The sequence below is a fragment of the Periplaneta americana genome, chromosome 12 (assembly GCF_040183065.1).
Source record: "Periplaneta americana isolate PAMFEO1 chromosome 12, P.americana_PAMFEO1_priV1, whole genome shotgun sequence".
Taxonomy (NCBI): Eukaryota; Metazoa; Arthropoda; class Insecta; order Blattodea; family Blattidae; genus Periplaneta; species Periplaneta americana.
The window spans coordinates 85,499,222-85,526,016 of NC_091128.1; the positions used below are offsets into that span (position 1 = coordinate 85,499,222).

The 26,795-nt window shown below is 35.0% G+C and overlaps 2 protein-coding genes across 4 annotated transcripts in view; one reads left to right on the forward strand and one right to left on the reverse strand.

The window, feature by feature from the left end:
* Positions 1-8,382: 8,382 nt before the first annotated feature.
* Srx (Sulfiredoxin) lies at positions 8,383-26,670 on the reverse strand. 3 transcript variants are annotated; one of them, XM_069841692.1, is made up of 3 exons: positions 26,398-26,670; positions 17,678-17,844; positions 8,383-16,107 (listed from the first exon to the last, which is right to left on the reverse strand). In XM_069841692.1, the coding sequence occupies exons 1-3, from the start codon at positions 26,525-26,527 to the stop codon at positions 15,898-15,900; spliced, it is 507 nt and encodes a 168-aa protein (XP_069697793.1). In that variant the 5' UTR covers positions 26,528-26,670; the 3' UTR covers positions 8,383-15,897. The 3 variants fall into 3 exon arrangements, with proteins under 3 accessions (XP_069697793.1, XP_069697794.1, XP_069697792.1); XM_069841693.1 differs by lacking the exon at positions 26,398-26,670 and adding an exon at positions 22,672-22,825; XM_069841691.1 differs by lacking the exon at positions 26,398-26,670 and adding an exon at positions 22,279-22,431.
* Positions 21,595-26,795, forward strand: part of LOC138710650 (cilia- and flagella-associated protein 298) — a 429,392-nt gene continuing 424,191 nt past the window's right edge. Inside the window, exon 1 of the mRNA XM_069841690.1 lies at positions 21,595-21,823. The gene's annotated coding sequence lies outside the window, so the exon portion shown is untranslated. The remainder of the gene's footprint in view (positions 21,824-26,795) is intronic.

The following is a 26,795-nucleotide window of genomic DNA, read 5'->3' on the forward strand; positions in this document are numbered from 1 at the left end:
GCTACTATTCTGCAAACCCTTAAAAGAGAGAACTACGGGAGGAGATATATTTAAGTTAACCGACGAACACTTTCGTGAAAATTCAATAGACTGGACTCACTGTGTAGGCATTTGTTCAGATGGTGCGAAATCTATGACAGGGTGTTATGTTGGGTTTGTTGCCAAAGTGATATCGGTAGCACTTAACACTTCTTGGACACATTGTTGCATTCATAGACAGGCTCTTGTCCCTAAATGCATGCCCGAAGGATTGAAATGTGTGCTGGATGATGTAGTGAAAATAATTAATTTTATTAAGTCTCGCCCTACAAATTCCCACATCTTTGCAGTGCTTTGTGAGGAAATGGAGAAGCATTTATAAGTGTTTATTGTCTCACACTGAAGTTAGGTGGCTATCTCGAGGCAGAACTATTTCCGGACTGTATGAGCTTAAAGACGAAGTTTACGTTTTTCTCACTAGCCATGCCTTCACCAAGCAAAGTGCATGGAAGATGAAATCTGGCTTCAGACTTTAGCTTATTTGGCAGACATTTTCTAAAAAATTAACACTTTAAACTTATCTCTCCAGGGGTCAAATATAAACATTTAAATTGTGCAAGACTGTATCGAAGCATTCATTAAAAAAACTTAATTTTTGGGAAACTTGTTTCAGTAGCAATCAAACCGAGTGCTTTGATACCCTTCACGACTTCCTGGTGGAAAATCATCTTTCTTTGGACGAAAATGTCAAGAACATGGTTAAAGAACATTTGAAGGGACTTGGAAAAACCTTCAGAGAATACTTCCCAGCTATGTCCAATAATAACAATTGGATTTGCAATCCCTTCGAAGAGTCAACAATTTTAGAATCCACATTAAGCATAGATAAAAAAGAGCAGCTTCTTGAAATTTCCACTGATTTTTAGTTCCAGAAAAGTTATAAATCTTTGTTATTAATTGGTTTTTGGTTGAGTTTAAAGAAGTTTCCATTGTTAGTGAATAAAGCTGTAACAGCTTTATTACCCTTTTCATCCACATATTTGTGCGAAAAGTCGTTTTCTTCATATGCCTATTTAAAAAATAAATACAGAAACAGACTTTGTGCTGAAAGTGATTTGAGACTTTATTTAACTTCTGTGGTTCCTGACTTCAAAGCTCTGTGCCATGGAAACCAGGCGCAACCTTCTCACTGAATTCCAAGGAAGGGGTGAGTAATTACAATGAAAACTTGTATTTATTATTGGAACTAGGCCTACACATTGTGTAACTTTTAAGCCATACAGTAACTAGAGTAACTATAGGTTTTAACTGTTGAGGGTTAAGTTAATTTAAGGTTATTAAACATTTTGCTTGGAATTAAATTTTATGCATGTCTACTGTATGTATATTTAAAAGTCAGTGGTTCACCCAACTCAAATCGTTGTGGAAGGGGTTCGTGAGTCGAAAAAGGTTAGGAACCGCTGTTTTAGATAATCTAAAATGTGTTACAAAATCTGAGTCATCATAGTCCTGAAAGTATGTGGCGCGTTCTTTTAGCCATCTAGGATGTCGTCTTTTGTACAATTGGCCATATTCCTCATCACTGTCATTTTCCCTTTCATGAATTAAATATTCCAGTCATCTACGCGCATCTTGTTATTCTGATTATCCCAGTTTTCCTTATTTTATCGGCCAACATTTCTCTGGTAAAATTTTAAACCGAGATAATATTCTTGGTGAATACAAATGTAACTATTATCTAAGTTTTTGTAGCTAAAAACCGAGATAAAATTTTTACCGACGTTGGTGAATATGGCCCTAAGTAATAAAGTGAAGACTGCACATTAGCGACTAATGAACATGTGCTTAGGGTGACCAGATCCCCCAATTTAGAAAGAGGATAGTAGGGTGAAAAAAGAGGACATTTTTGAAAATGTGTTTGCAGACAGAACCGAGAAATAAAAATTAGAGTTTGTCCGTGAAAAAGAGTAAGCTGGTCACCCTTTGTATGCTGGCTTGACTGAAGCAGGCACTCTCCCCAGTTAAATTAATCTCATAACCATAGCAAGAAAAGAACAGACTTAGTTTATTTATTTCGTCATCATACATACTGGAGAAACCAGTTACAATAATTTACTCTTGAGCTGGATCATATTCACTTAATTTATGGGTCACTTGTTTTATATGAATGTATTGCTGCTATCAATTTGGATACCCTGGTTTCCTGAGCTAGCAGTTTTAAAGATTTTCACGGAGATTGTTCGAGCCTGGCACGTATTTCATCTAATTTATCTTCGGCGAGAATGTGTAGCCTATCATATTTTCTTTTATTCAGAACTAGCCGTACCCGTGCTCTCCGCTGCACCCGTTAGAAATAAATATAAAGTAATTACATAATTAAAATAGGACATTTGATCCAGGGAACATTCGTGTTTGATAGAAGGATAAATCGTTTAATATGTTACTTAATTTAAATTGTATTTAAAATATTAAAATGCGATCATTTTGATCCAGAGACCACTCATTGGTGCAATGACAATTCCTTTAACATGTTTCTTAATTGTGATTACCAATTATTTTTGGAAAAGCGAAAATTAACAGAAAAATTTTGGCTCCAGATTTATTATTATGTTTATATTATATTATGTAAAAAGTGTGTTGATAACGGATGTACTCGAATTAGAAAGTTTTTAATTTGTTGTGAGAGCTCTTGAATCTCAGGAGGAACAACTTTTACAACAGCGCAACATAATCTGCTTGGCTCATTACCCAATTTTTTTGCATTGCATTTATTGCATATATATTTTATGTATTTTAACACGATTCAATTGAGCATAGTTAAAATTTGAATTATACAATAATGGATTGCTAAGCTAACGTACTATTACTGCATACGAAATCAATACACTCTCATTCGTTAATTCTCTGAGATAAAAATGAATATATTCATAAACATTATTTTGAGAAATACAGGAAATGAATATACAGAATAACCTATCAAGTTTTCTGTGCATAAGAAGCTATTTTAATCTTACCTGTCCTCAATTCACTCACAAGTTACTGTAATAACATTATAGCATTATGTCCATCCAGAGAAACTACATTTTCCAATGATGAAATAATAATTGATTATACAAATCGGTTAATTTATCTTTCGATATTACTTCATACTCGTACAAACACAGAAACATTATCTGTAGGCTATGTTTCATAGCTTTCGATTGTTATGTCCAAGGCCCCTTATAGACGAAGTCTTTTGTTTTTTATTTCAATACACTGCCTTAGATGGCAGTTATTTTAACTTTAAAGCTCATTTATCTCATTAAATATCAGTCCTATCAAAATTTTTCAAAGAATAAAACTTATCAGAAATCATTTTTAAAGAAACTTTTGTTATGTAACATTTTTCACAAAAATCAATAGTAAGCAAGATATTTCGATTTATTTAATTCAGACCTCCTTATAACCCCCCTTTTAAATAATGTATTTTGAATGCCATATAGCCTCTAATCTAAGTTACAACGAACTTAATTTATATTCCAATTTTTATCGAAATCGGTTCAGCCATTATCACGTGAAAAGGTAACAAACATACAGACAGACATACAAACAAAAATTTCAAAAAAGCGATTTTCGGTTTCAGGGTGGTTAATTATATATGTTAGGACCAATTATTTTTGGAAAATCGAAAATTACCAGAAAAATTTCGGCTACAGATTTATTATTAGTATAGATGAAGTCTGTTTCTTGAAACTTTTTCACTAGTGTATAGTTTGTAATTGAGGACATCACCTGAATAAGGGCGTATACAGCAAAATGTAGTTCTGATATAAACTAATTTCAATGTTTGTAAGCTGTCAGGTTCACCCTAGTTGCGTCGAAAAGTTTTTCATTACTGTTAAAATAGTTTCGAGGATATTTAAAACAAAATTATTGAAACATAACAGCAAATAGTATGTTCTGCTATTAGTAAATAAATATGGAACTATGTATACGCCCTTTTTCTGCCGACAATATGTTTTAGTAGATACTGTTTTTAATTATTTTGATGTTCTAGGTGTCTAAATGTGCATGAAAATTAATTATATACCGTATGGGAACATCTCGTACTTTATTAATAATTTTGTCTTAAAAAGTAAAATAAAATACATTCAACAAAATAAAATATATTAAATAAAAATATTGAATAATTACACAAGTAGGCCTACAAAATAACATTACACTTTTAGTTTATGGTTTTCTTGTTCTTATATGTCTTTATGCATCATCACTATTGTTGCTAGAGTCATCTTCACCATTGTGTGATGATGTCCCGGCTTTATTCAGCATTGAGTTCAGCCAACTCTGGCAAACTTCATCTGAAAACTGTAAGAGGCTACTTAAGTCCTTCGTCTTGGAGGGTTTCAAAGGCACTGGGTTCATTTTTGTTGAACTTAAAAGTTTCACTTGCGACACTTCCATTCCTATCTTCCAAATGTTGAAGGAAACAAATGATGCAGATTATGAGGTTCAAGCTGAAAATACCCCTGATGTAGTGTATTGCACTTGTTTATACTTTTGCATCATGATTGAATGAGAACGATTTAAGTGTGTACCTCTTTTGTTATTGAGGATGTCACCTGAAACCAGTTTATTCTGAACTGTTGTTAATCATTGCTCTGAAATTTGCATTAGACCCAATAGAGAGTTTTGATAAGATCAATTTTTTTACCCCCATTACAGAAAATACTATATTTCCACATTATCCCTTTTCTTGAATGACTGAAGCTTCTTAGTTTTTTGATTCACTCTTTCAAGGCAAGAAGTAATAAAATTATATTGTTCTAATTTCGAACCCATGTCTCAAAAGCGTTTAAAAATAGAGTTGATTGTTCTTTGAAATTTCACATGTAGGCCTACACATTTTCATATATCATCTTCTTACTGGTGTAAATGACTTCTTTTTTATTTCCTTGCCTGTTCAAGTTATGTATGACTTTCCACTGTTTCTATTTATTTTCCTTTCTTCGGTTTTCCATTTAGTTTTGTTCACAAGCGTCTTTTATCCCATATTTTTGGTCATGGTTCACTGCTGCAACTGACAACGTGAAGTAGGCCTAAACATCGAATATTAGTCTATTACAGAACGGCTTGCAACAGCATGTGACTGCCGCTGTAGTAGGTGCGTCCACTTGTTCAACGTAAACATGTAACATTGTGTCCTGTGTTAAGTATTGAAGCTAGACTTACGAACATTTCCTACAGTGTACTACAGTATATGCATTCAACTATCTAATCCTTAATCGTCGGAAAACGGGTGTATAAGGACTTCACCCGAATAACGTCATATAGCCTTATACGCTGTTATTCAGGTGAAGTCCTCAATTCTGGTAGGAACGTTTTCACCTGGAAACTCCTTTTGAAATAAATTACACTTTCATAATATAGAGCAGTATCTGTAATACTTATTCATGCCCACTGCTGTGGAATAACGATTAGCCTTCTTGATCGAGAAATGAGCGAGCCAAGGTTCAAATCCTGGTTGGGCTTTTTCTGAGGTTTTTCCTCAACCACTCAAAGCAGAATTGCTGGGTAACTTTCGGCATTGGACTTTGGACTCATTTTGCCTTTATTAGTATAATTTCCATTAATCATCTCAATAGTTCACATGTCGACCAGGAGGACATGGCGGACTTGGTTCTGGGATCTGCCTATAGGCGGCATCTGTCTGCAGGAGCTGCACATATCCAGCGAAGTCGCAGGGGCTTTAATAAGCGGACTGCAGTGACCTGGGGAATATAACTCCCTTGAATAGATGGTGCCTTGGTGAATTGTGGAATCGATATGTTCTTCCGGTAGATTCAGGCATATTAATTGCGAACAGATGCCATCAATCTGAGGAGGCCGCAGAATAACACCACAGGCAGGTGAAGGATCAAGTCTCCAGTCAGAACTGGATGCTGTGGCTGAATAGATACGATGGCACCATGCAGTCAATCATGCGCTTGAAAGACGCAATCTTAAGGACTTCAACAATTGTTGCAACATAAGGAGGTTGCACAATAAACTTAAGGCTTCTATGCTTGCCTGCGGGCACTCCTCTGTAAAGGTAGGGAGAAAACTTCTTCATAAGAAACAGCCTTTGCTGTACTGTACATATTCATACTTTTACAGTGTGGCAGTACAATTACATCTTGTGTAACAACCGACTGACTGCCTGCCTGCCCACAATAGCAATGTGGACTTCAAGTGATGAGACACTTCAGAGATTCTCTGAATACATATTGCAACTCCAATAATGAGATTAAACTCGTCGGACAAGACGAAAAGGCCACTAGAATAGCTCAGGGATAAGGACTTAGTCTCCTGATACAAGGCTGTTGGGCATGAGTTCGAATCCCACTTAGGAAGATTACCTAGTTAGGTTTTTTCAGAGGTTTTCTCAACTACAAGGCGAATAATTCCATGGCAAATCCTTGGACTCGCTTCTCACAATACCATTTCATTATTCCCAGTCCCAATGACAGGTACAATAAGCCTTCAAGAAAAGCATTTAAAATTATTTTTACAATATTCATTCTTGATTATGCATTTTTTAACTTTGCTGTGCTATTATTGAAACTATGTTGGTGATTTTACCTTAATAGTTTCAATATGATGTATTGTAATCTTCAGATTTCCTAATGAGGTCTTGTGCTTTCTTCCAGCTTCATCTTGGTGGAGGTGTGTTTATGATTGATGAAGTTGTGTTGAATAGAGTGTGTTCTGAAATTCAGTCGAGTGTTAAGTATGTTTTTGTATGTCTATAAATTTCTTATTTTAGTGTTTTTGAACTAGAAAGGTGGCACACACTGGTCGCCGTATTTGTAGCTGAGCACTAGCATGCTGGTTTTGCATACATGTGATGCAGGTTCGATCCCCAGTTAGGTCGTGATGGAATTTGTAATGGACAAAGCAGACACTAGTTTTTCTCGGGATACTCCCATTTTCCTCTTTCATTCCACCAATACACTCCACCTCCCCTAATTTCACGGAACTTCTACAATAGTTAAAAATATGCTTTAGTGAAGTCTTGGGATAGTACAGGTTCCTGAAGCTTATATAGGAAAGACTTGAGGCTCAGACATACATCGGGAAATGGGACCTGGCTCTGTCAGGGCTGAGGCAAGAAGACAGACCTATTAGCATCGGATTCACGAATTTTACCCAGACCACCTGTGAAAGTGAAAGTGATGTAACTGTGCAAATTGAAAAGGACAATAGAATACATTAAAATGAATAAAAAAGCCTGTTGTGAGTTTTGTAATTAAGTGCATGGTTAATTAGAAAATTAGGCTGAAAGTCTGCATAGTCAGGCAACAGCACATCACTGGCTCATCTACGAATACATACAAACTCAGACCTGAATAGCAGAAATAAATCATTCCTCATCAGTTTCTCTAATCATAAGAGTAAAAAATAGAATCGTATGTAGGCCTATAGTACTTATTGAGCAAAACAGTGTCATTGATCTCATTGTTTATCCTGTCATAAGGATAAAGATCATGTATTAGAGAAGAATTAGGTATTCTTTAGAGATGAACAAAACTAACTGCTGCTCTCGCTCGTTGTGTTCGTTGCACTTGTCTTTCCAGTCTCATCTCGTAACTCTTGTGCACTTCGAGTCTCGCTCATCATTCTCGAAATAGCATTTGGTCGATGTGGAAAGATTTCGTAACTTTGAATAACATAATCATTGAAATAAATAACATTAGAGATGTTTAATTGACACAAAAAGACAAAAGAAAGCAGTATCACAGTTATCAAAATGTTCTGGTTCTATTATCAGATATTACCTATGGTTTTAATATATATATATATATATAAAACCTAAAATAAATTTTAATTTATAAGAAACATAAAACATAGCATTAAATAAAACGTTTTGTTTTACTTGAGACTGTATACTTGATTTCAAACATACGAAAAAGAATTTCCTAGTCTTTTAATAAGGGCCTAGTAATTAAATAATTGGGAAACTGATTACTACATTGGAAGGTAGAGATGATGTTTCAAATAGCTACTTGATTGTTTATATATTTATAACAGTTGCCAAAACAGATAAAAATTCAGTCTGGTATAAACAACTGTGACGATTCAAGGCTGCTTGACGTTCGAGAGTTGATCACTTCCAAAGTGCAGTCGACAGGAAATACTGTCGTGCGAGTTTTTGGCTTTTTGGGTGCTGTTAGTCTTGCATTCTCGCTCGTTGTTCATCTCTAGTATTCTTATTTTTAGGACAGCAAATGGTTGCAACCAACCATCAAATTAATATAATTGCTGTGAACAGAGTGAATGAAGAACATTCCAACTAACGTAAGATTATTATTATTATTATTCTTATTCTTGTAGTAGACCTATTAGGATGAGGAAGAAGGTATTTTATGTGATAAAATTAACATGAAAAAACATTTAAAAATTTAATAAGTAGTTTTTCTGCTTACATGTACAATATAATAAAACAATACCAGTCTGAGATTCAAGTTATACTTTATAAAACATACATTATCTGCTCGAAACTTTTCAACGATCTCTTGTGCATGCACGACTTGATAGAATTGCTGTAGAATTACTATGTTTTGATATTCTTCAGTAGACCAACTTACGATGAGCCATAAGAGACCAAGACCTCCTAAAATGTTAGCTCATTATGTGTCTCATTTACAGAGATCACACAAGCAGTCCAGACGCAAGTATGAACTTGCACTGACCAGTTGTTTAATTCCCTTTACGTCCTCAGGAACCAAGGAGCAGTTTCCAAGGTATTTATGTCTAGTTCCAATTTAGAATTTTCATTGCTCAGTGATAAAAGTTGCTATTCTGATGTAGTATATTTTCTTACTATTTTGAATCCTAAATATGCTACATAAAGAAGTACACATCAACTAGCTGACTAATAAGAATACTTATCAGATCCTAGAAATAACATCACACCAAGGTCAGTGCAAGCCAGGAGCACCTGCAGGAATGGAAATGCAGTAGAGGTAACTAGCCTTGCTGAGAAGTCAGACTTTCTTGTTCTTGAATATATTACATGACTGCTCCGTGGTATTGATGGTCAGCATATTGACTTCCAGATCTGGAGATCCTGGGTTTGGCTTTTGAGGAGTTTTCCTTGAAGAAGAAAAGTTTTCTGGATGTCTAGAGTCTCGAACTAGTATTCTGGGTTATTAAGTATTAATTAATCAGTCTTAACACAAAATAAAATATATCAGGACTGTTGCTGAACAGAAACCTGAACACATTTTTCAACATAATGTTGTTGACAACCCATCTACAAGCTCAACCAGACAGCACTAAGAGATGCTAGAGAATTAACATTGAATTAAAAAATATATATATGTGTACACCACTTGGAGTAGTGGTTAGTATGCTTAACTATGGAACTTGTGGACCCAGTATCCCATCTTGGTTCGTTACCTAGTTGAGATTTTTTTCTGGAGTTATTCCTTAACCCTTCAAATAAATGCTGGGTAACTTTCGGCATTTGGTCCTCGGAATCACTTCGCCAGCATTATCATCATCAGATATGGAAATCAATGGGAAACTACTGTGTCTATCATCCCTTTCCCTAGAACAGTACGCTGGCTGCCAGATTGCCAAATCACATGGATTGGAAATATCGTTCTGAATCCTACAAGAACACCACTCCCAAATCTTCACTAGTAAGTCGTCTTGTTTGATGGGATAATGAAGAATGCTGTTTCTGAAGTATTGCGAAAACAACTATTGCTACAATGTAAAAAAGCTCTCCAGTTTGCGAGTCTGTCATGCATGCATATAAGACTAGTGAGAAGTTTCGTGCGAACTATAAAGCAAAATATATATAGTATGTCCAACACCATAAATCTCAAAGTATACTAACAATCAAATCAATCAGTTTGAGTCTTGCTCAGGTGCAAATAATATGATAATGAGCAAAGAATTTTATAACACTTTGCAACACTATAAAGATAATATACAGTTTAAGTAGAAATGTTTAAGTTTGCATTAAAAAAAAGCATATTTTCTTGAGAACTGAATTGGAAATTAACAAGAAAAAAGAAAAAGTCATATTAAGTAACATAAATAATGTAATATAAATGAGAGAACTCAAAATTTAGAACCTAAGGCTTACTAGTATCTATTATTGATTACGTTATAACAAAAGGAGCATTGCCAATACATTTGAAATAGTAATGATTTTATAAAATGACTTGGAACAACTCTGCATATGCAATGAGTTCAATTTAAAAGAGGACAGCACATTGAAAAGCACATAATGTAACTATGTGTATATTTTGTTTGTAGTAGAAATATAATATATTCCTGCATCTACATATACTAGTAGCAGGGTGTGATTTGAAGACCTGTGATTTTGTCTCTGTGACAGATTTGTCACAGTGAGTTTCATCTGTGACTATAGTTAAAAAATCACAGCTTCAAGAATTCGCCATCTTCGACCAATATGTGACTCATAGCAATAACAACTGATGTACGTATATATGACAGCTCCAGAGACCAGACAACATTGAAAGCCAGAAGATTAACTTGAAGGACTACATAACTGGGATATAATTATTGTCCCACTTGAAAGGTTAATATCAGCAACTCTTTGGTACAGAAGCTGCAATTTACTCACTATATTCCACGATTGATTCACTTAATATTTATAAACATTCTTGGACGAATATATGCGCCCAGAAATCGCGATAACACAGCTCAGAGTGTGTTTCTTTAGTATACTCGCCATGCTAATCACTATGGTGGATATAAGACATGGCAACAATATAGCAATTCAATTCACAGAAGAGTGAGAAACAAACATCTGTGGGCTCGTGATAGAAACATTTATAATCGCCGAGAATTATCTGAGCACAAAATCACACTGTGATAAAATCGCTATTATCTGTGTCAGCAATTTTTTGGAGCTGTCACACTTCAGCTCTAATGTAGGCCTATACGTCATAATTAGTAACTAAGAGACAATTGTTTTCTTTTGTAAATATAGCGAGGAGGTTGCAGTAGAACATCACTGTATTGTTTGTCTCTGATTATTGTGTGATTTAACCATTTGGTCGAGTTTCCTCTGCATCCTCAGAAAATTGGTGTTTGGTGTGCCATATCAAGACACGAATAATCAGATCCCTGTTCTTTGAACACTGAAACCAAGATATTGTTGAGCAGTTCATGGCCTTACTGGAAGTGGATAAATGTGAGTCCTGGATACAGCAAAATGGTGCGACCATCATGACAGTCAGGACATTTTTTGGCGATAGAATATATTTATAGGGATATGGCCTCCAAGCTCTCCAGATCTCACCAGTATAGATTAGTTTTTGTGGGAACACTTTAAACAAATTGTGGACACACCTTGGAAGGGCTGTAGATAAACTTCAGTGCTGCCATCCAGAGTACATACATCAGAGTGTTTTATAAGGTTGCTAGTAAAATGGTGAAATGTGTGGACAGATGCATTGAAACGGAGGGACAACATTTCTAACTTATTGTCGTTGTTCCTGCAATAACTCCTATGTGCAAAATATAAAATTTTTCAGTAGGAAGAAAAAAACACATTTATTCATTCTATGGCAGTGGTACATAGGACACTGTGAATTCTTACATATTCCAAAGAAAGAAATATAATTACATAGAGGAGATTTTATTATTTGCTATATCACTATTTAAGTTATTTAATAGAGCAAAAATCTGAAAATCGATAAATGTGTCACATAGGAGTTATTGCAGGAATGACAACGATATGTTGCAGCTAACTATGGTAGGTCCTCTTTTGAAATTGAACACACTATATATTCAACAAATTAAATCTTTTCTTTATAGTTTTTAAAAGAAATAAAACTTAATGAAAATAATGTCATTAATAACAGAATTTTCACTCATTTTGTGTCAATAGCAGTATAACAGCAATTAAAATTAACAATTGGCATTTTAAAGTGGGAAAAATTCCTGAGGGACATTACAGTTATAATCTCACCAGTCATACTCCATCAATCTACTGACATCGATCTATGTGTATATCTACTCACCCACACATTCACAAGCAGACATAATTTCAGTATGTCAGTCTTAGTTCAAGTATAATGCAGAATAACATTTGTAATTATTATCAAATCATTCCTTCATGGAACATGGACAAAAGATTCCATGTACCCAATTGGGATTGTATATTTGAATTATACGAGAATTGCTGTAGGCCTATAATAGAATTTATATCCTCGAATAGAACTTTTAAGGAAGGAGACAGGTGAAAATTTGATAATTCTTGGTCAAAAATCAAATTTTTTTTTTTTTTTTTTGGTAGAAAATGAAGCTGTGATGCCTATTTTACACTTCGACATATAGAACTCTATGGTGGTTATCATTAATTACGCCATCTTTGAAAAGGCTGCAATCATTAAGTTTAAAATGCACGCAAACTTTTGAAATATTTTTTTCGTACATTTTTCTCCCCCATTTCTTTGCATTCACACTGTTAAAGATTCCACAAATTTTATGCTAGAAAGCTGAAATGTTTACTGAATGTTCTTTACAGTATATGTATGAATGTTATGTTGGCATCTTTTTTAAAAAAAGACAGTAATTTTAATAAAAAATAAAATGTGTGCTTGCACTGTTTAAATTTTATAAATTTGAATATATTTATATGAAAAGGTTTACAGATAATTTTTGCAAGCTAGAACTCAGAAGTGTAAGAACATAGAAACTTTCTAAAGAGATCATTTAGGTATTGGGGGGGGGGGGGGGGACAGACATGATAATTAAAATTTGGGGGAGATGAAAAATTTCGAAAATATACTTGTTTTCTATTTAAATAACTCTTATAAACTACTGAATCTATAAACATGAAACTTAAACACATCAAGTACAAAAAATCAAGTCTCTAGCTAAGAAAAAAAAATATATAAAATAAAAATTTCACCTATAACCCCCCTTATTTGAAAACTGATGTGGCCTCACCTTAGGGGTAAATGGGTAAATGGGCAGTGTTGTCAGCAGTATTTGCCTCTGGTCGCCACATGATTATCAGATGAATGACACAGAAAGAATAAAATTCTAATGCATAAGAGTAGCAACTACAGATTTGTATTGGAGAAGCATTCTACTGCTCAATGTAATCATTCATTCCCAGACCGACAGAGATATGAGCAAAAATACAATATAACAAGAACAGTACCACCAGCATAGTTGAGGTGGTAACTGTGTTTCTTTGCCTGCTGGGCACAAGCTGTGTTACAGCATGATTTGACTTCCACATATGCTGATTACCTATAAGGTGAAGAAGAGGAATTCGTGAAATTCTTTCAAGCCAAGAGCACTCGAGGATATAATTTCTACTGTAATAGATATCATGTTACGAATAATTGTCCATAAAAAACAATCACATTGACTAAATTCTCCACTGCAGAGTAATCACAATAGGTTTTATTTTTATTATCACATTTCAAAAATAAATAAACTCGCATAATGAATATTCTGTAAATGCAAAGAATGTTCTATCACCTTAGTTCCATTTTCTCAGTTAAAATCTCGCATTTTGGTTTTGTGTAGTGTTCCCATACATCCTGTAAAATATGGGAATGTCCTTTTTTCTCGTTAATGTGTCCCACTGTCCTGAAAGAGGTCTTCGGGACATGTTTTTGTCCAAGTATTTAAAAATTTGTGACAAAAAACAAAACTAAGAATATCAACTGCTATTTATTATCAGTCTTCATCACTATTAGTGACAATGAAATTCGCTATAATGGCAACAGTGGAGGTACATTGTTTTTAAAATAGTTGATTGTATGAAGCCAACTGCTACCAGATAAAATATTATTGAGTATCACTTATTTGATGAGATCATGATTGTGAAAACTTTCTGAATTCCAAAGAAGATAGTGAACTGAAGGAAATTCATTGCCTTAGAACTGCAGCAATAATCAACTTTTGTTAAAACTGATTTCACAGGGATACACGTACCATAAATGTAGACATGTAACCACCAAAAACTCAATTTTGAAAATTTTGAAGCTCAGCAACTTTTGAAAAAATGCTCCTCAATTATTGTTGCAAGAAATTAATTCGTCAGAAAAAAATTATTGTACAAGTGATTGCGATTTATAACAGTGTATTCTCAAGTGAACCTGTTTTAAAAGGAGTGTATTTTAAATTAATTTTGTTCAATTTATTCTTTAAATACTTTATTTTCAATAATGGTATTTAATTTGATTTAAGAGTATTACAGTGAAACCTCTCCTTACGGACATATTTTTATGTTCCAACTGAAATAATATAAAAATAATAATAACTTTAACTCTCGTTTATGGACACTTTCAGACACGGACACGGACAGCTGTTTCACAGTCCTAAAGCTTGCTTTACCTCCTGACTGCGGACAGAACTTGGATTTCAAGACCTAATGTGTTACAAAAATGGAAAATTTATAGTTTTGAGAACTGTAGGCCTACAGAAATTCCTCAACAAGACAATAAGGGTCTCGTAGGCTATCACTAGCCCAGGCGGCCACCCCTTGTTAGGTGGAAGCAGGTGGATAAACAAAGTCATAAAATTTAACCTGTCTGATGGATCCAAGGTATCCGCGATCATGAAACAATACATGATAGGGTTAGTAGGATTATTCTCTTCGCTTCCATCAGTTGTTCTGTTTCGAGAGACATGGCACCTGAACGTAAAGGTTAAGTTGAAAACTGTAAATTACAGTACTGCATAACTGTAGACCTAGAATAAAATTGCATGGCATAGGACTGTATTTTCCTTTTATGATCTTATCTACTGCAGTTCAAAGTTGCAAAGAATTTACTGTAGTACAGTAGACTGTATTTAGAATTAAACTACAGTAATACATTTCATTTAAAGCGTGAAGGGATACATAATGCATATTATAAATTTACTGTTAGACTGGGGAGCCTCCCTCCCAATAAAGGACATCTCCCAGATGTGGACAGATTGTTTTGTCCCTTCGATGTCCGTAAATGAGAGATTTCACTGTATTTTAATCTATTCAAAGACAACATGGATGAGAACAATGGAAAATATACACCAAAGCTCAATTTCTTAAATAGGTGCTGAGTGTCCCGTATTTTTTCTGATGTTCCTGGAAACCCTAGTTTTGTATGGTATAAAAAGTGGAATATAAGGCACTTTGATAAACTTTTCATGAAAATTATACTTGGCACTAGTACATGTTACCAGTCATATATCATATGCAATACATTCTTATTGAAATAAACTTATCATGTCATTATTCTAAAAACAAAACAGCCACAGGCTGCTGCAAGAAATGACAGGTTGGCATTTTAGAACTTTACTAAAGCTCTAAAGAGAAAGAAAGTTGCAAAATAATCACTGTCATCATCATTAACATCATAACATATTTCTACGTATGTTTTTTTTTTTAATCCTGCTTTGTGATTAACATTCAGATGAACACTTCAGTTAAGATAAAATTTCAGTATGCATAGCAAGTGGCAGTATTAAAAGTTTTTTAATACATTGTATTTATGGGTACTCAGTTTTATTTCTATATGGGGGGAGGGGGGGGGGAAGGAATGCTATACTGGCTTATTGCCTCTAAGGGCCGTATTCATAGACATTTTTAGCTCGGGCTTCCGGTGGATGATCAGCGTTTTCTGTATTCATAAACCAGTGTTAGCGATAGGATATGATTTGAATTTTGTACAAGTAACAGTGGATAGCCGGGGCTAGCTTAGTACGCTCATAGCGCGTGCTGTGAAATGTCTATGAATACGCCCTACGTTACTGTTTCCTTAATATATAATTATTATGAATGTTATAGAAACATAAGTATATAAATTGAATGATTCAGAAATACTTCCCATCTTTATAATATTCTTGTTTGTTTTCTTAGCATTCAATCATTCATAAAGTAAAGTTGTCTCTCAAATTGCACTTCATTTTAGATTATCTCAAATCAGGTGTAGAACCTCCAAGATAAACACTTAGGTCTGTGATTGTCGATTTCACTAGTTTTGCTTTTATTGTTGCTAAACCCAAACGTTTGTGAGCAGAATATCGATGGCAGCCACCAAAAGAGTAGTAATAATCCCCTCCTTCACGACCTTTGATCCACAGAACATCAATTGGTGGAACTTCAGAACTCTTTGTTGGGTCCTTAAAAAGAGAGAATAAAATTATTGCAGTTTGTTAGAAGTCTTTTGAGCAAGATTTAAGTGACTCCATAATGCAAAATACAAAATATTGTAATTATCAATGCACAGTTTTATAAATGTATATCATTCTATTTGTAAAAAATAAATAAGTTATAACTCGGGTAAACAGGAGAAAAGATAGAAGAAACTGAAAATTCCTCTTCATATTTCATGTGGTTTGATTTGTATCAGAGAACTTTAGAAGAACTTAACAATAAATATAAGGCGTGAAACTTTTCTCACAAATCCCCAAGAAATCGTTTCTGTAAATTTGAACATTTACAGAGGTAACTTAAGCCTATCTAGCAGGTAGGGAACATTTTCAGAAACTATATAATGGGCGAGTATTATTGTTAATGTAGGCCTATTAAGTAAAATCCAATTTTGCCTGCTTTCATACCAACTTATTATGCCATATTTCCTAAGCAAAGCGACTGTGGTTTCCTAAAAGCTCACAAGTTGTTACATGACAAATACGAAAAATATTTAGCTCAGAGAAATTTCCTACAAAATTACATTTAAAATTTTGAATCTCTTTAGTTATGACTACAGTAAAACTTAATTTATATGATTTTATGAGGATCTCACGAAAAAAACGCATAGGCCTAAGTGAAAAAACGTGTAACTGAAATGGCACTTAGTAACATCTGAAATAGCATTACTTAATAACACATGATTATTTTACAAGAAAGTCAGTTATGCTAGGTGCTTGCTTCTGTTTGCTCCTAAGAACGAAACAAGCCCTCAAATTGTGATAACTATTCCATATTTGTTCAGTTATTACACCAGTATATTTTCAGTATGGAGAGGTGTTAGGGTAGTTGTATTCAATACAGTCACAGCATTGGTACCGGATCCTCATTCTTTAAATGTTCCGTTTCTTCCCTCTGTGTGTCAAGCCGTAAGATGGAAGTTTGCTCACATACTTCTCTCTCCCTGCTGAATGGATTTTGCACTTGTACATGACTGGTTTACCGAAGCTAGCATGTGCTTGCACATGCATGGCCAAGTTCGAATTTCCAAGAATTTCAAAGCAGGTCGCATCTTAACAGTGAACACATAATGTACAGTACTCACGTTCTTATATTTTTACAGAAAACTCAATTTCGAACAAGGTATAAATGTATCCTTGGGGCTCAAAATACCGGTACTAATATATAAGTGGAAAAAAAAAAAAAAAACCCGGAAAATGTATATCCGAAATAAATTAACATGGAAAGTATAGGAATTTTGGCAGGACCTTGCGTGTGGGAGGAGAAGGGAGGGGAGAAGAAAAAAAAAAGAATGCGTAAAACGTAGAAAAGAAGTTTTACTGTACTTAAGTTTGAAGACATATGCAGTACATCAATTACCAGTATTCCTATGAAATTTTTTTACTGTTAAGACATACAGCAATAGTTGATGCATCGTATATAACCAAGTAGGCCCTACCAATCACTTAATCTAGATTTTCATTCTTCCAAAGAATGATACTGGTGGTCTATATAGATATTTAACATAGCCTAAAATGTGCTCAGCGAAATGAAACTTACCTGCAGACTTTTCATGATACTCTTCACCTTATCTTCATTTACGTCTAATGGAAAAGGGCGGATGAGTACTGACATTGGAATATCATGAACTTCTTCTATTAATCCAGCATGAATACTAGTCATATCATCAGCAGGAATTTCTAATACTTTGCTTGTTGATGCCATTGCTGCAAGGAAAAGGAAAAGTAAGACAGTGTACATTCTGCAGAACAGAACTTTCAAATTAATATTTGAGGAGAAAAATTCGCTCTGGCGCCAGGGATCGAACCCGGGTCTTTGGTTCTACATACCAAGCATTCTGACCACTGAGCTACGCCGAATTCAATCTACAGCATCGGATCGAACTCTCCTCCTTAAATGTTTCCCTTTCTGGCCTGACTCCAAGTTAGGCATACTTATATGTTAGGCCCTAACGTTTATGTCCCATGTCAACTGCCATTATACCAGGGGTACACTCAGCTGAGTGACTTGTTTGACCGGGATTCTGCAGTTAAGTGCACAATAATATGTACAGACATATGCACTGCTAGCTATGAGAATATTATAGATTTATTAATCTGTCCTACAGAATAAAATCGGTAATATTGACAATTTGAGGAGAAAAATTCGCTCCGGCGCCAGGGATCGAACCCGGGTTCTTGGTTCTATGTACCAAGCGCTCTGACCACTGAGCTATGCCGAATTCAATCCACAGCACCAGATCGAACTCTCCTCCTTCACAATGATTCCCTTTGTGGCCTGACTCCAAGTTAGGCATATATGTTGACGTGTATGTCCCATGTCAACTGCCATTATACTAGGGACACACTCAGCTGAGTGACTTGTTTGGCCGGGATTCCGCAATTAAGTGCACAGTAATCTGTACAGACATATGCACTGCTAGCTATGAGAATATTATAATTTACTAATTTGTCCTACAGAATAATATCTGTAATATTGAAAATTAATATTTGAGGAGAAAAATTCGCTCTGACGCCGGGGATCGAACCTGGGTCCTTGGTTCTACGTACCAAGCGCTCTGACCACTGAGCTACGCCAAATTCAATCCTCAAATATCAAATATTAATTGTCAATATTACAGATATTATTCTGTAGGACAAATTAATAAATCTATAATAGAACTTTAAAAGTTTTCATGTCGTTGTCTTCATCTTCATCATCATCATCATCATCATCATCATCATCATCATCATCATCATCAAATCACTGCAATACACTGCCCACCCTTTTTGAAATTTCAAATGGCACCACCGTGTTTTGATAAATACAGTTGAAAGAATATTCAATTATTTTATACATCTCATTTACTTGTTCTCACATCTTTTGTTTTCTGTTGTCGCCTGGCAATCTGGATTATTGTTATTGTTGATTAGAGCTGAAGACGATAAAATTACAAAGACTATTGTTGATTGCACATTATTTCAGGTAGTAACACAAACTCATATTAAGGAATATCATAATTTTGTATTATAAACCTATTCTTTAAACATTTAAAACAGGATGAAAGTTGATAAAAGCCGAAGTTTGGATTTCTTTACGTATGTAGCCTATGGCTTTGATACTGTAGCAATGCTATGTAGAGGAAACCCGAAATAGGCTGTATACTGTCTAGCCAACAATGGAGTACATTTTGAACATTTAATTTAGTAAATTTAATTAATTGCCCAAAGTGAACTGTGTTTTCATCCTACAACCAGATGACAGTAACAACAATTCAGGTTGCCAGACGACGAAAGAAAACGAAAGATGCGAGAACAAATGAATGAGATTATACATAGAATACTGGCATCCTTAGAAATTTAAGCAGGCCTATCAAAATACAGGTGTGCCATTTTAAATTTCAAAGGGGGATTGGAAAGGTCAGGGAGTGAAACCTAAAATGCTAGTTTTAAATTTCACCCTCAATATAAATTCACGTATTTTTTTGTTTAAATTAAATTTAATTGAAATAAATAGTTATTTAAATTGCGAACTTTTGAAATGAAAGCCCGGTATAATACGGTATTTTAAATTAGGAAGAAAATTCAGACTGTATAAAAATATACTGAAACTTCGATATCCTCCCACACCACACAAGGGACTATGTCTGATTAGCATTGCGTTATTTTATGATTAAATGAAAGTGAGAGATGGAATAACTTTACAAATATACAGGCAACACATATTAAATATTAATTATTATGTATTTCTTTGTTGTACGGAGGAGGAACCTGAAGGCTTACACTGCAGCCTGAAGCTTATTGTGTTTACCACTGCTATTATTGTGAATGATTGGGTAGCCAAATGGCCGCGCTTTTGTACAAGTACAGCACACCACATCGTGAACTTAACCCGGACTATTGTATGGATGATAATGTTATGTAAATTAATGATGGCAAAACGAGTCTGAGGTCCAACGCTGAAAATTACCCAGCAATTCTGCTTCAATTGGTTGAATGAAAACCCTGGAAAAATCCCAACCAGGATTTGAACCTGGCACCTTCATTTCATAGCCAGACATGCTGACCATTACTCCACAGTGGTGGACTTATCCGTAATTACGTGCATATTTAGTTTGTAGTCTGCCAAGTTAGCTCTGTGGTACGGTAGAGCATCTGCCTCTAAACTACCTGGCCCAAGTTCGATTCCTGGCGGGGTCAGAGATTTTCGTGTAAAATTTCTACCTCAAGACTAGGAGAGATGGTGGTACACAACTTCTAGTCACTAGATTGTGCACAAACATGCGTGGGTTAAATCTAAATCTTTCTGCAGTGAATATGAAGGGAAGGTATATGTCACTACTGATAGTGATTTGTCCGTCAGATGGGAACGTTAAGCCTGGTGGTCCCCTTGGTGCTATAAGACAAGAATAGGTACAAGCTGGCACGGGGTTTCCCCTTTTCCCTTCCTCACCTTCATCATCATCCTAACCCACTCTCTACACTACAATTACACGAACACTTACACATACATTCACCCTAGTACAGACTTACTCTCCACAGACACACATAATGCAAAGCATGGCCTGCCGAAGTGGTGTGCAACTTCAAAATGGGTCAAAGTTCTACCATCTATTCGCAATATCCGAAACCAGGATCACGCAAGTGAAGTAGGTAGGCATTGGATACACACACACACTTGCATATATGTTTCCTCTATTTGTTAAAATAACGTTTATATACTATGTCAATTTAAATTTGTTTTTATTTACGTACGTGAACAATGCACAATCCACACTATATTCACACTGGTTTGGAGTAATTTATTAAAGAATGTATTAAAGACTAATTTAAAAACATGTTTTAAAAAACGAATGTTCCCTGGACCAAATGGTCGTATTTTAATTATTTAATTACTAAATAGTTTCATCTGGTATTGTATGAAGTTGTTATAAGTGATATGCCGCATGTTAGTTGTTTTTATTTATAACAGTAGACCATGACTGACCAGAGCTATAAGGACTCGTGTTCAGAGAGCAAAACATGTCGAGTTTTTGATGGCCCACAAGCCACAAGTTGTGCTAAATAGCCATTCTTTTGTAACGAATGTTACATATAGCTACACAGTTTAGAAGTTAATTTTAAAAATGTAAATAGTTTTTTATGTTCCATTCTCATCTCATCGCCTTGAGTTCTTTCTTAGACTCATGTGGATTTTTATTATTATTGCTCTGAAAATGTTAATTTTACTGTCATTTTTTGCGCTGTAACGGGTGTGGCAAGAATGTCACCCACCTGAACACTTCAGTTTATATTACTAAAAAAATCTATTAATCCTTTTTAGTAATTATATTTGGCCAATCTTCGATATCGCCTCACACAACACACGGGACTGTCTGCTTTGCGTTTCGCTATGAGTTAAATTGGGGGACAGATAAGTGACATGAGGCCTAAGTATGTGACAAGGTTAATGGGTTAGTTGAAGGGTTATTTAAGTGACGTGTGGCCCTACAATGTGAAAAAGTTTCAATTATTTAAGTTTTATTTCCCGTGTGTAGTGTCGAGAGATATAGAAGTTTCACTATTATATTTTAAAAATTATTTACTGGTATCTAAAGAAAGACATTAACTAACTGTGTTGATAGGTTCCATGATTATTTTAATTTAAAGAAGTGTTATTGTCTGATATAACGAATGTGACATGGATTTGTAACGGCTGTGACAACACGTAACACATGTTATTTCATTTTACACGGAAAATTAATGCTTCACAAATATTCTTGCAAACACATTAAGTAATGAAATATGCATTAAGTAATGCATATTAGGTAATGAAATATGCATTATTATCTTATTTTCACGCCATAGTAAATAGCTAGGCTTAATTTCATTATTTTAGTATGAAGTGTCTGAAATAAAAGAATGGCAGCAAAGATGTTACTTCGCTAATTATTCAGTTTGGAGTATTATAAAATTTCCGTAAAAAGATATATATCGTTAAGCTGTTAGAAATGGCTATGAATTTACGCAATTCAAATATACATACGTATACATCACAGCATTCCTTCTAACCAAAGCAAACTCATATTAATTTATGATAGTAAATTATAGTTTATATCTTTCGTTTCCTATAATACAGTGCATACAGCATATTACGACGTTCACAAAAACAGATTTAGTTACCACAATGCGCTCCTTTAATTCGACTTCCGAATATTATTCTCTGTAAAACATTCATAACCTCACATTCGTAAGTAAATAGTAAAAGGAAAGTGCAAGTCAGCGAGCTTAATGGTACTTGGTGGTACAGTGAGGTCATAGACGAAGCAAATGTCAACAAACGGTGCCGTATCATATGATACGGGATCACATTCTAATACTGAAATCTCTCTCGATAACGGCGAAGCCAAAAATTCGTGAAGGAATTTTGGTATTGGCTAAGTATTTTTTTTTCACACATATACCATAACACATATATTATAGGCCCTACAGGGCTTTATTTATAAATCATGTCCGCTCACTACTTTTCCGTCAAACGATGAGGGAATGGCGTCAAAATGTTATTTCAATAGGTACCTCTCTGCATACACTGCTCGTAAAAAAATCGGACCTATTATTCGTCTTGCGCTAACAGCACAACAAACTCTTAACTTTCCTACATAATTGATTCCATAAACAATGTGAATTTTCAGATCAACGGCGACTCCTCTGAGAGTTCATACGATCATTTCGGTAGAACCACGACCAAGAGGACCATATACAGAATGAATCAAAAGTCTGGAACCATATACCAGTAAATATCTTCCATATGCTTGATTTTCGATTACTATAGATGTTACCAGTATTTGTAAGACCAAATGCTCTACTAGTGACACATTCGATTCTAGCCCTCTGCTATCTCAAAAGCCGCCATTTTGGATGCAACTTGGAAATTTTAATGGAAAGGGGGTCATGTAGGTACTCAAAATCGTGTGAAATTTTCTGAAAAAAAAAAAAAAAAAAAAAAAAAACAATGGTGCAACCTGTTTTGAGATATCTCTAATTGTTTTCAAGTTATTTAAAGATAACTTTAATAATGACACAAACATTATTAAGTTACTGCATCTACAGATATTTTGTAACATGGTACAGTACTAAGGAGACTTTGGAAAAGATATTTTTATGCATTTCTGGTAATTAACTTTTCCTTCTTTACTGATTGGTTAATCTGTGACAGTTTCAATGCATTGTTGTGATTATTTGAAGCTTTCCTATAACAAATTTCTTAATTTTCGTGATGGCATTATCGAAAGAGGAAAGAATTGATATCATTCTTCATTCTGGGGGTTAAATCACAGAAATGTTGCAGCAGATTTCAATCGCCGTCACCCTGAACGTGAACCTATCAGCCACTACTGTAACAAAACTTATTAATAAATTTAAAGTCACAGGAAATGTAACTGATAAAAGGAGAAGTGGACGTCCGAAAACAGCAACAGATGAATTATCGTCGATTACGATACTAGCTGCAATGGCAAAAAGCCCTAAGAAGAGTACACACGCCTATTAAGAGAATGTGGTTCAACAAATTGAACAGAATCCGACATTTGCATCCAGATAATTTTTAGTGATGAAGCAAACTTTTATGTAAATGGGGAAGTAAACAGACACAACACACGGTATTGGTGAGACACAAACCCAAATTGGATGTATCCTGTGAAAATGCAAGGTGCTGGTAAAATAATGGTTTGGTGTGGAATTTGAGGAAATCGTATTGTTAGACCGTATTTTATTGAGGAGAACCTGAGTGCCATTTCTTTAACATGTTGCAAGAAAACATCTTTCCTGATTTACTAAACGAAAGAGGCGAATTCCCAAGTTTTTCTCAACAAGATGACGCTCCACCCCACTATAGCCTTGCTATTCGAAACTATCTGGACGAACAGTTTCCTGGACATTGGATTGGTCGGCGTGGACTAGTAGAATGGCCGGCCAGATCTCCAGATTTAACACCCCTTGATTTTTTCTTTTGGGGTTACATAAAGAGCTTGGTATATGAAGAGAAAATTGAGAATGTGGAACATTTAAAGAACCGTATCATTTAAGCCTGTGGTAAAGTCACCCCGGAAATGCTACAAAATGTTCTCTTTGACTGCAAAATCCGTCTACAAACGTGCATCGTCGAAAGTGGACGACATATTGAGCACATTTTGTAGAATTTTCTTTTTGTGTCATTGTGACAATTATCATTTAATGAATTGAAAACAGTTAGAGATATCTCAAAACAAATTGCACCATTGTTAACGCACTGAAACTGTCACAGGTTAACCAAACAGTAAAGCAGGAAAAGTTAATTACCAGAATTGCATAAAAATACATTTTTCAAAGCCTCCTTAGTACTGTACCATTTTACAAAATATCTGTAGATGCAATAACTAATGTTTGTGTCATTATTAAAGTTATCTTTAAATAACTTGAAAACGATTAGAGATATCTCAAAACAGATTGCACCATTGTTTTTTTTTTTTCCATAAAATTTCACATGATTTTGAGTGCCTACATGACCCCCTTTCCATTTAAAATTTCAAAGTTGCATCCAAAATGGCGGCTTTTGAGATAGCTGAGGGCGAGAATCGAATGTGTCACTGATATAGAGCATTTGGTCTTACAAATACTGGTAACACCTACAGTAATAGAAAGTCAAGCATATGGAAGATATTTATGTGGTTCCAGACTTTTGATTCACTTTGTATATAGCCCTCTAGATCACGACTCTTCTGAAAATAACAGATGATGTGGGTTGATTAAATATTCATTCGTGATGCAAAAAAAAAAAAAAAAAAACACTAACAGTAACGTACTCGTGCTACTGGAACGCATGCTTGTAAACAACGGCCCTTGTAAATCTGTAAGGTTTGAGTTTTAATAAGTTTCTTGCTTTATGTGCAGAAAAAACTCAACCCCCAATTATTGTTTACTATATTTCGGGAGTGATTTTGGTGGCGTATGTTCAAGATTTGCGCTAATGTCGTCAACATTTACCTCTGTTAAAATTGTACGTTTTTGCTAATGTTCTTTTTTTGTTTTGGAGTGATGTAGTAGATTCATATTTTTGCATGATAACGTAAACTGCAGTTTTGGAAGGAGGCAGTTGATCAGGAAATGTCAATACGTATTTAAAATAACGTTTGCACAGAAAGATTCGTTACTCTAGAGTCAACTGTTTAACCACCTTCGCAAATGAAAGTACTATAACTGTCGAGATGACCGTCCAGGGAACAGGTTCACACATGAATTATTGGGCAACTAGGGATGAAGACGAGTTGAGCTAGGCTATGAGTACTATGACAATGGGATGAGCAGTAGCCGAGAGTAAAACAGTGCGTGAGCGGGCAAGACGTTCTTACGAGAAATAAGGGCAATTCTTCAGAAGAAGTGAACCAAAAGGTCACAATTTAATTATTGTCTTTTGCGAGATCTACAGTTTACACACTAGTAGACCCGTGGTTTTACTTTTCGCTTGCAAATACTTTTAACATAGGTAATCAATAAATAGCCATGTTTACTTATATAATATAATTATACTTATGTTATTATGCACGGCTATAACCTAGCTGCGCCTTATTGACTGCAGAACGTAATCTCACTTCTCCCATCTCTGAACTTCACATCACAAACGCAAACATTGCTAGGCCTATTCAAACTCAGCACACGATTGCCTTAAAAGTTGAAGTCCTGGACGAATTACGGAGAATCGAACAATTTCAGTTCATATACGCTGATTAAACAATCCTAGATGACACAGGTCGTACGGCATTATTCTCACGGGACTTTTATTTTTTATTTTAGTAGATTATTTTACGGCGCTTTATCAACATCTTAGGTTATTTAGCGTCTGAATGAGATGAAGGTGATAATGCCGGTGAAATGAGTCTGGAGTCCAGCACCGATAGTTACCCAGCATTTGCTCATATTGGGTTGAGGGAAAACCCCGCATAAAAAACCTCAACCAGATAACTTAACCCGACCGGGAATCGAACCCGGGCCATCTGGTTTCGTGGCCAGACGCGCTAACAGTTACTCCACAGGTATGGACTCTCACGGGACTTTACTGACTTTCTCTTACTACCTATAATAATTTTCTTTCATTACCGGTACGTCATTGATGACGTTACTTCTTCCATTGAATTTTCCCTGGACCTCTCGAGACAACATGAGCTCCCTTTGGCCTTTCCCATCACCTAAATACTTTTTGTGTTGGGGAACGTGAGGGGGGTGGTTCAGTTTTTCTGAAGAATTACCAACAAACATACACATACATACCATTATTTGAAGATTCATTATAGTGTTCTGAACGAAAGCGCTTGAGCAAACGTCCTTCTTCAAATGGTACTTCTTCACGATTTCTTCGTAATGCTGTCGGAAAGTTATCTATTATCATACTCGTGTCCATCTCAACTTAAATTAATAACTTTAAGTGTATTTCACTACTTGTAATTTTAAACACTATTGAAACAACAGTCTTTTTTAATTTACAGGTTTTTAAACTTAAAAACTAAATTATATTTGAACGGCATAACCCGCGAGAATTCAAGCCTTCTCCAGTGTCGCCAACTGAAATGTACCGAAAGTAGCCAAACAATAACTCAAAAGTCGCTACATTCCTTATTATAAATGGAAAAAATATAATTTTTGGCATTAGTGAATGCTCAAATACCTAA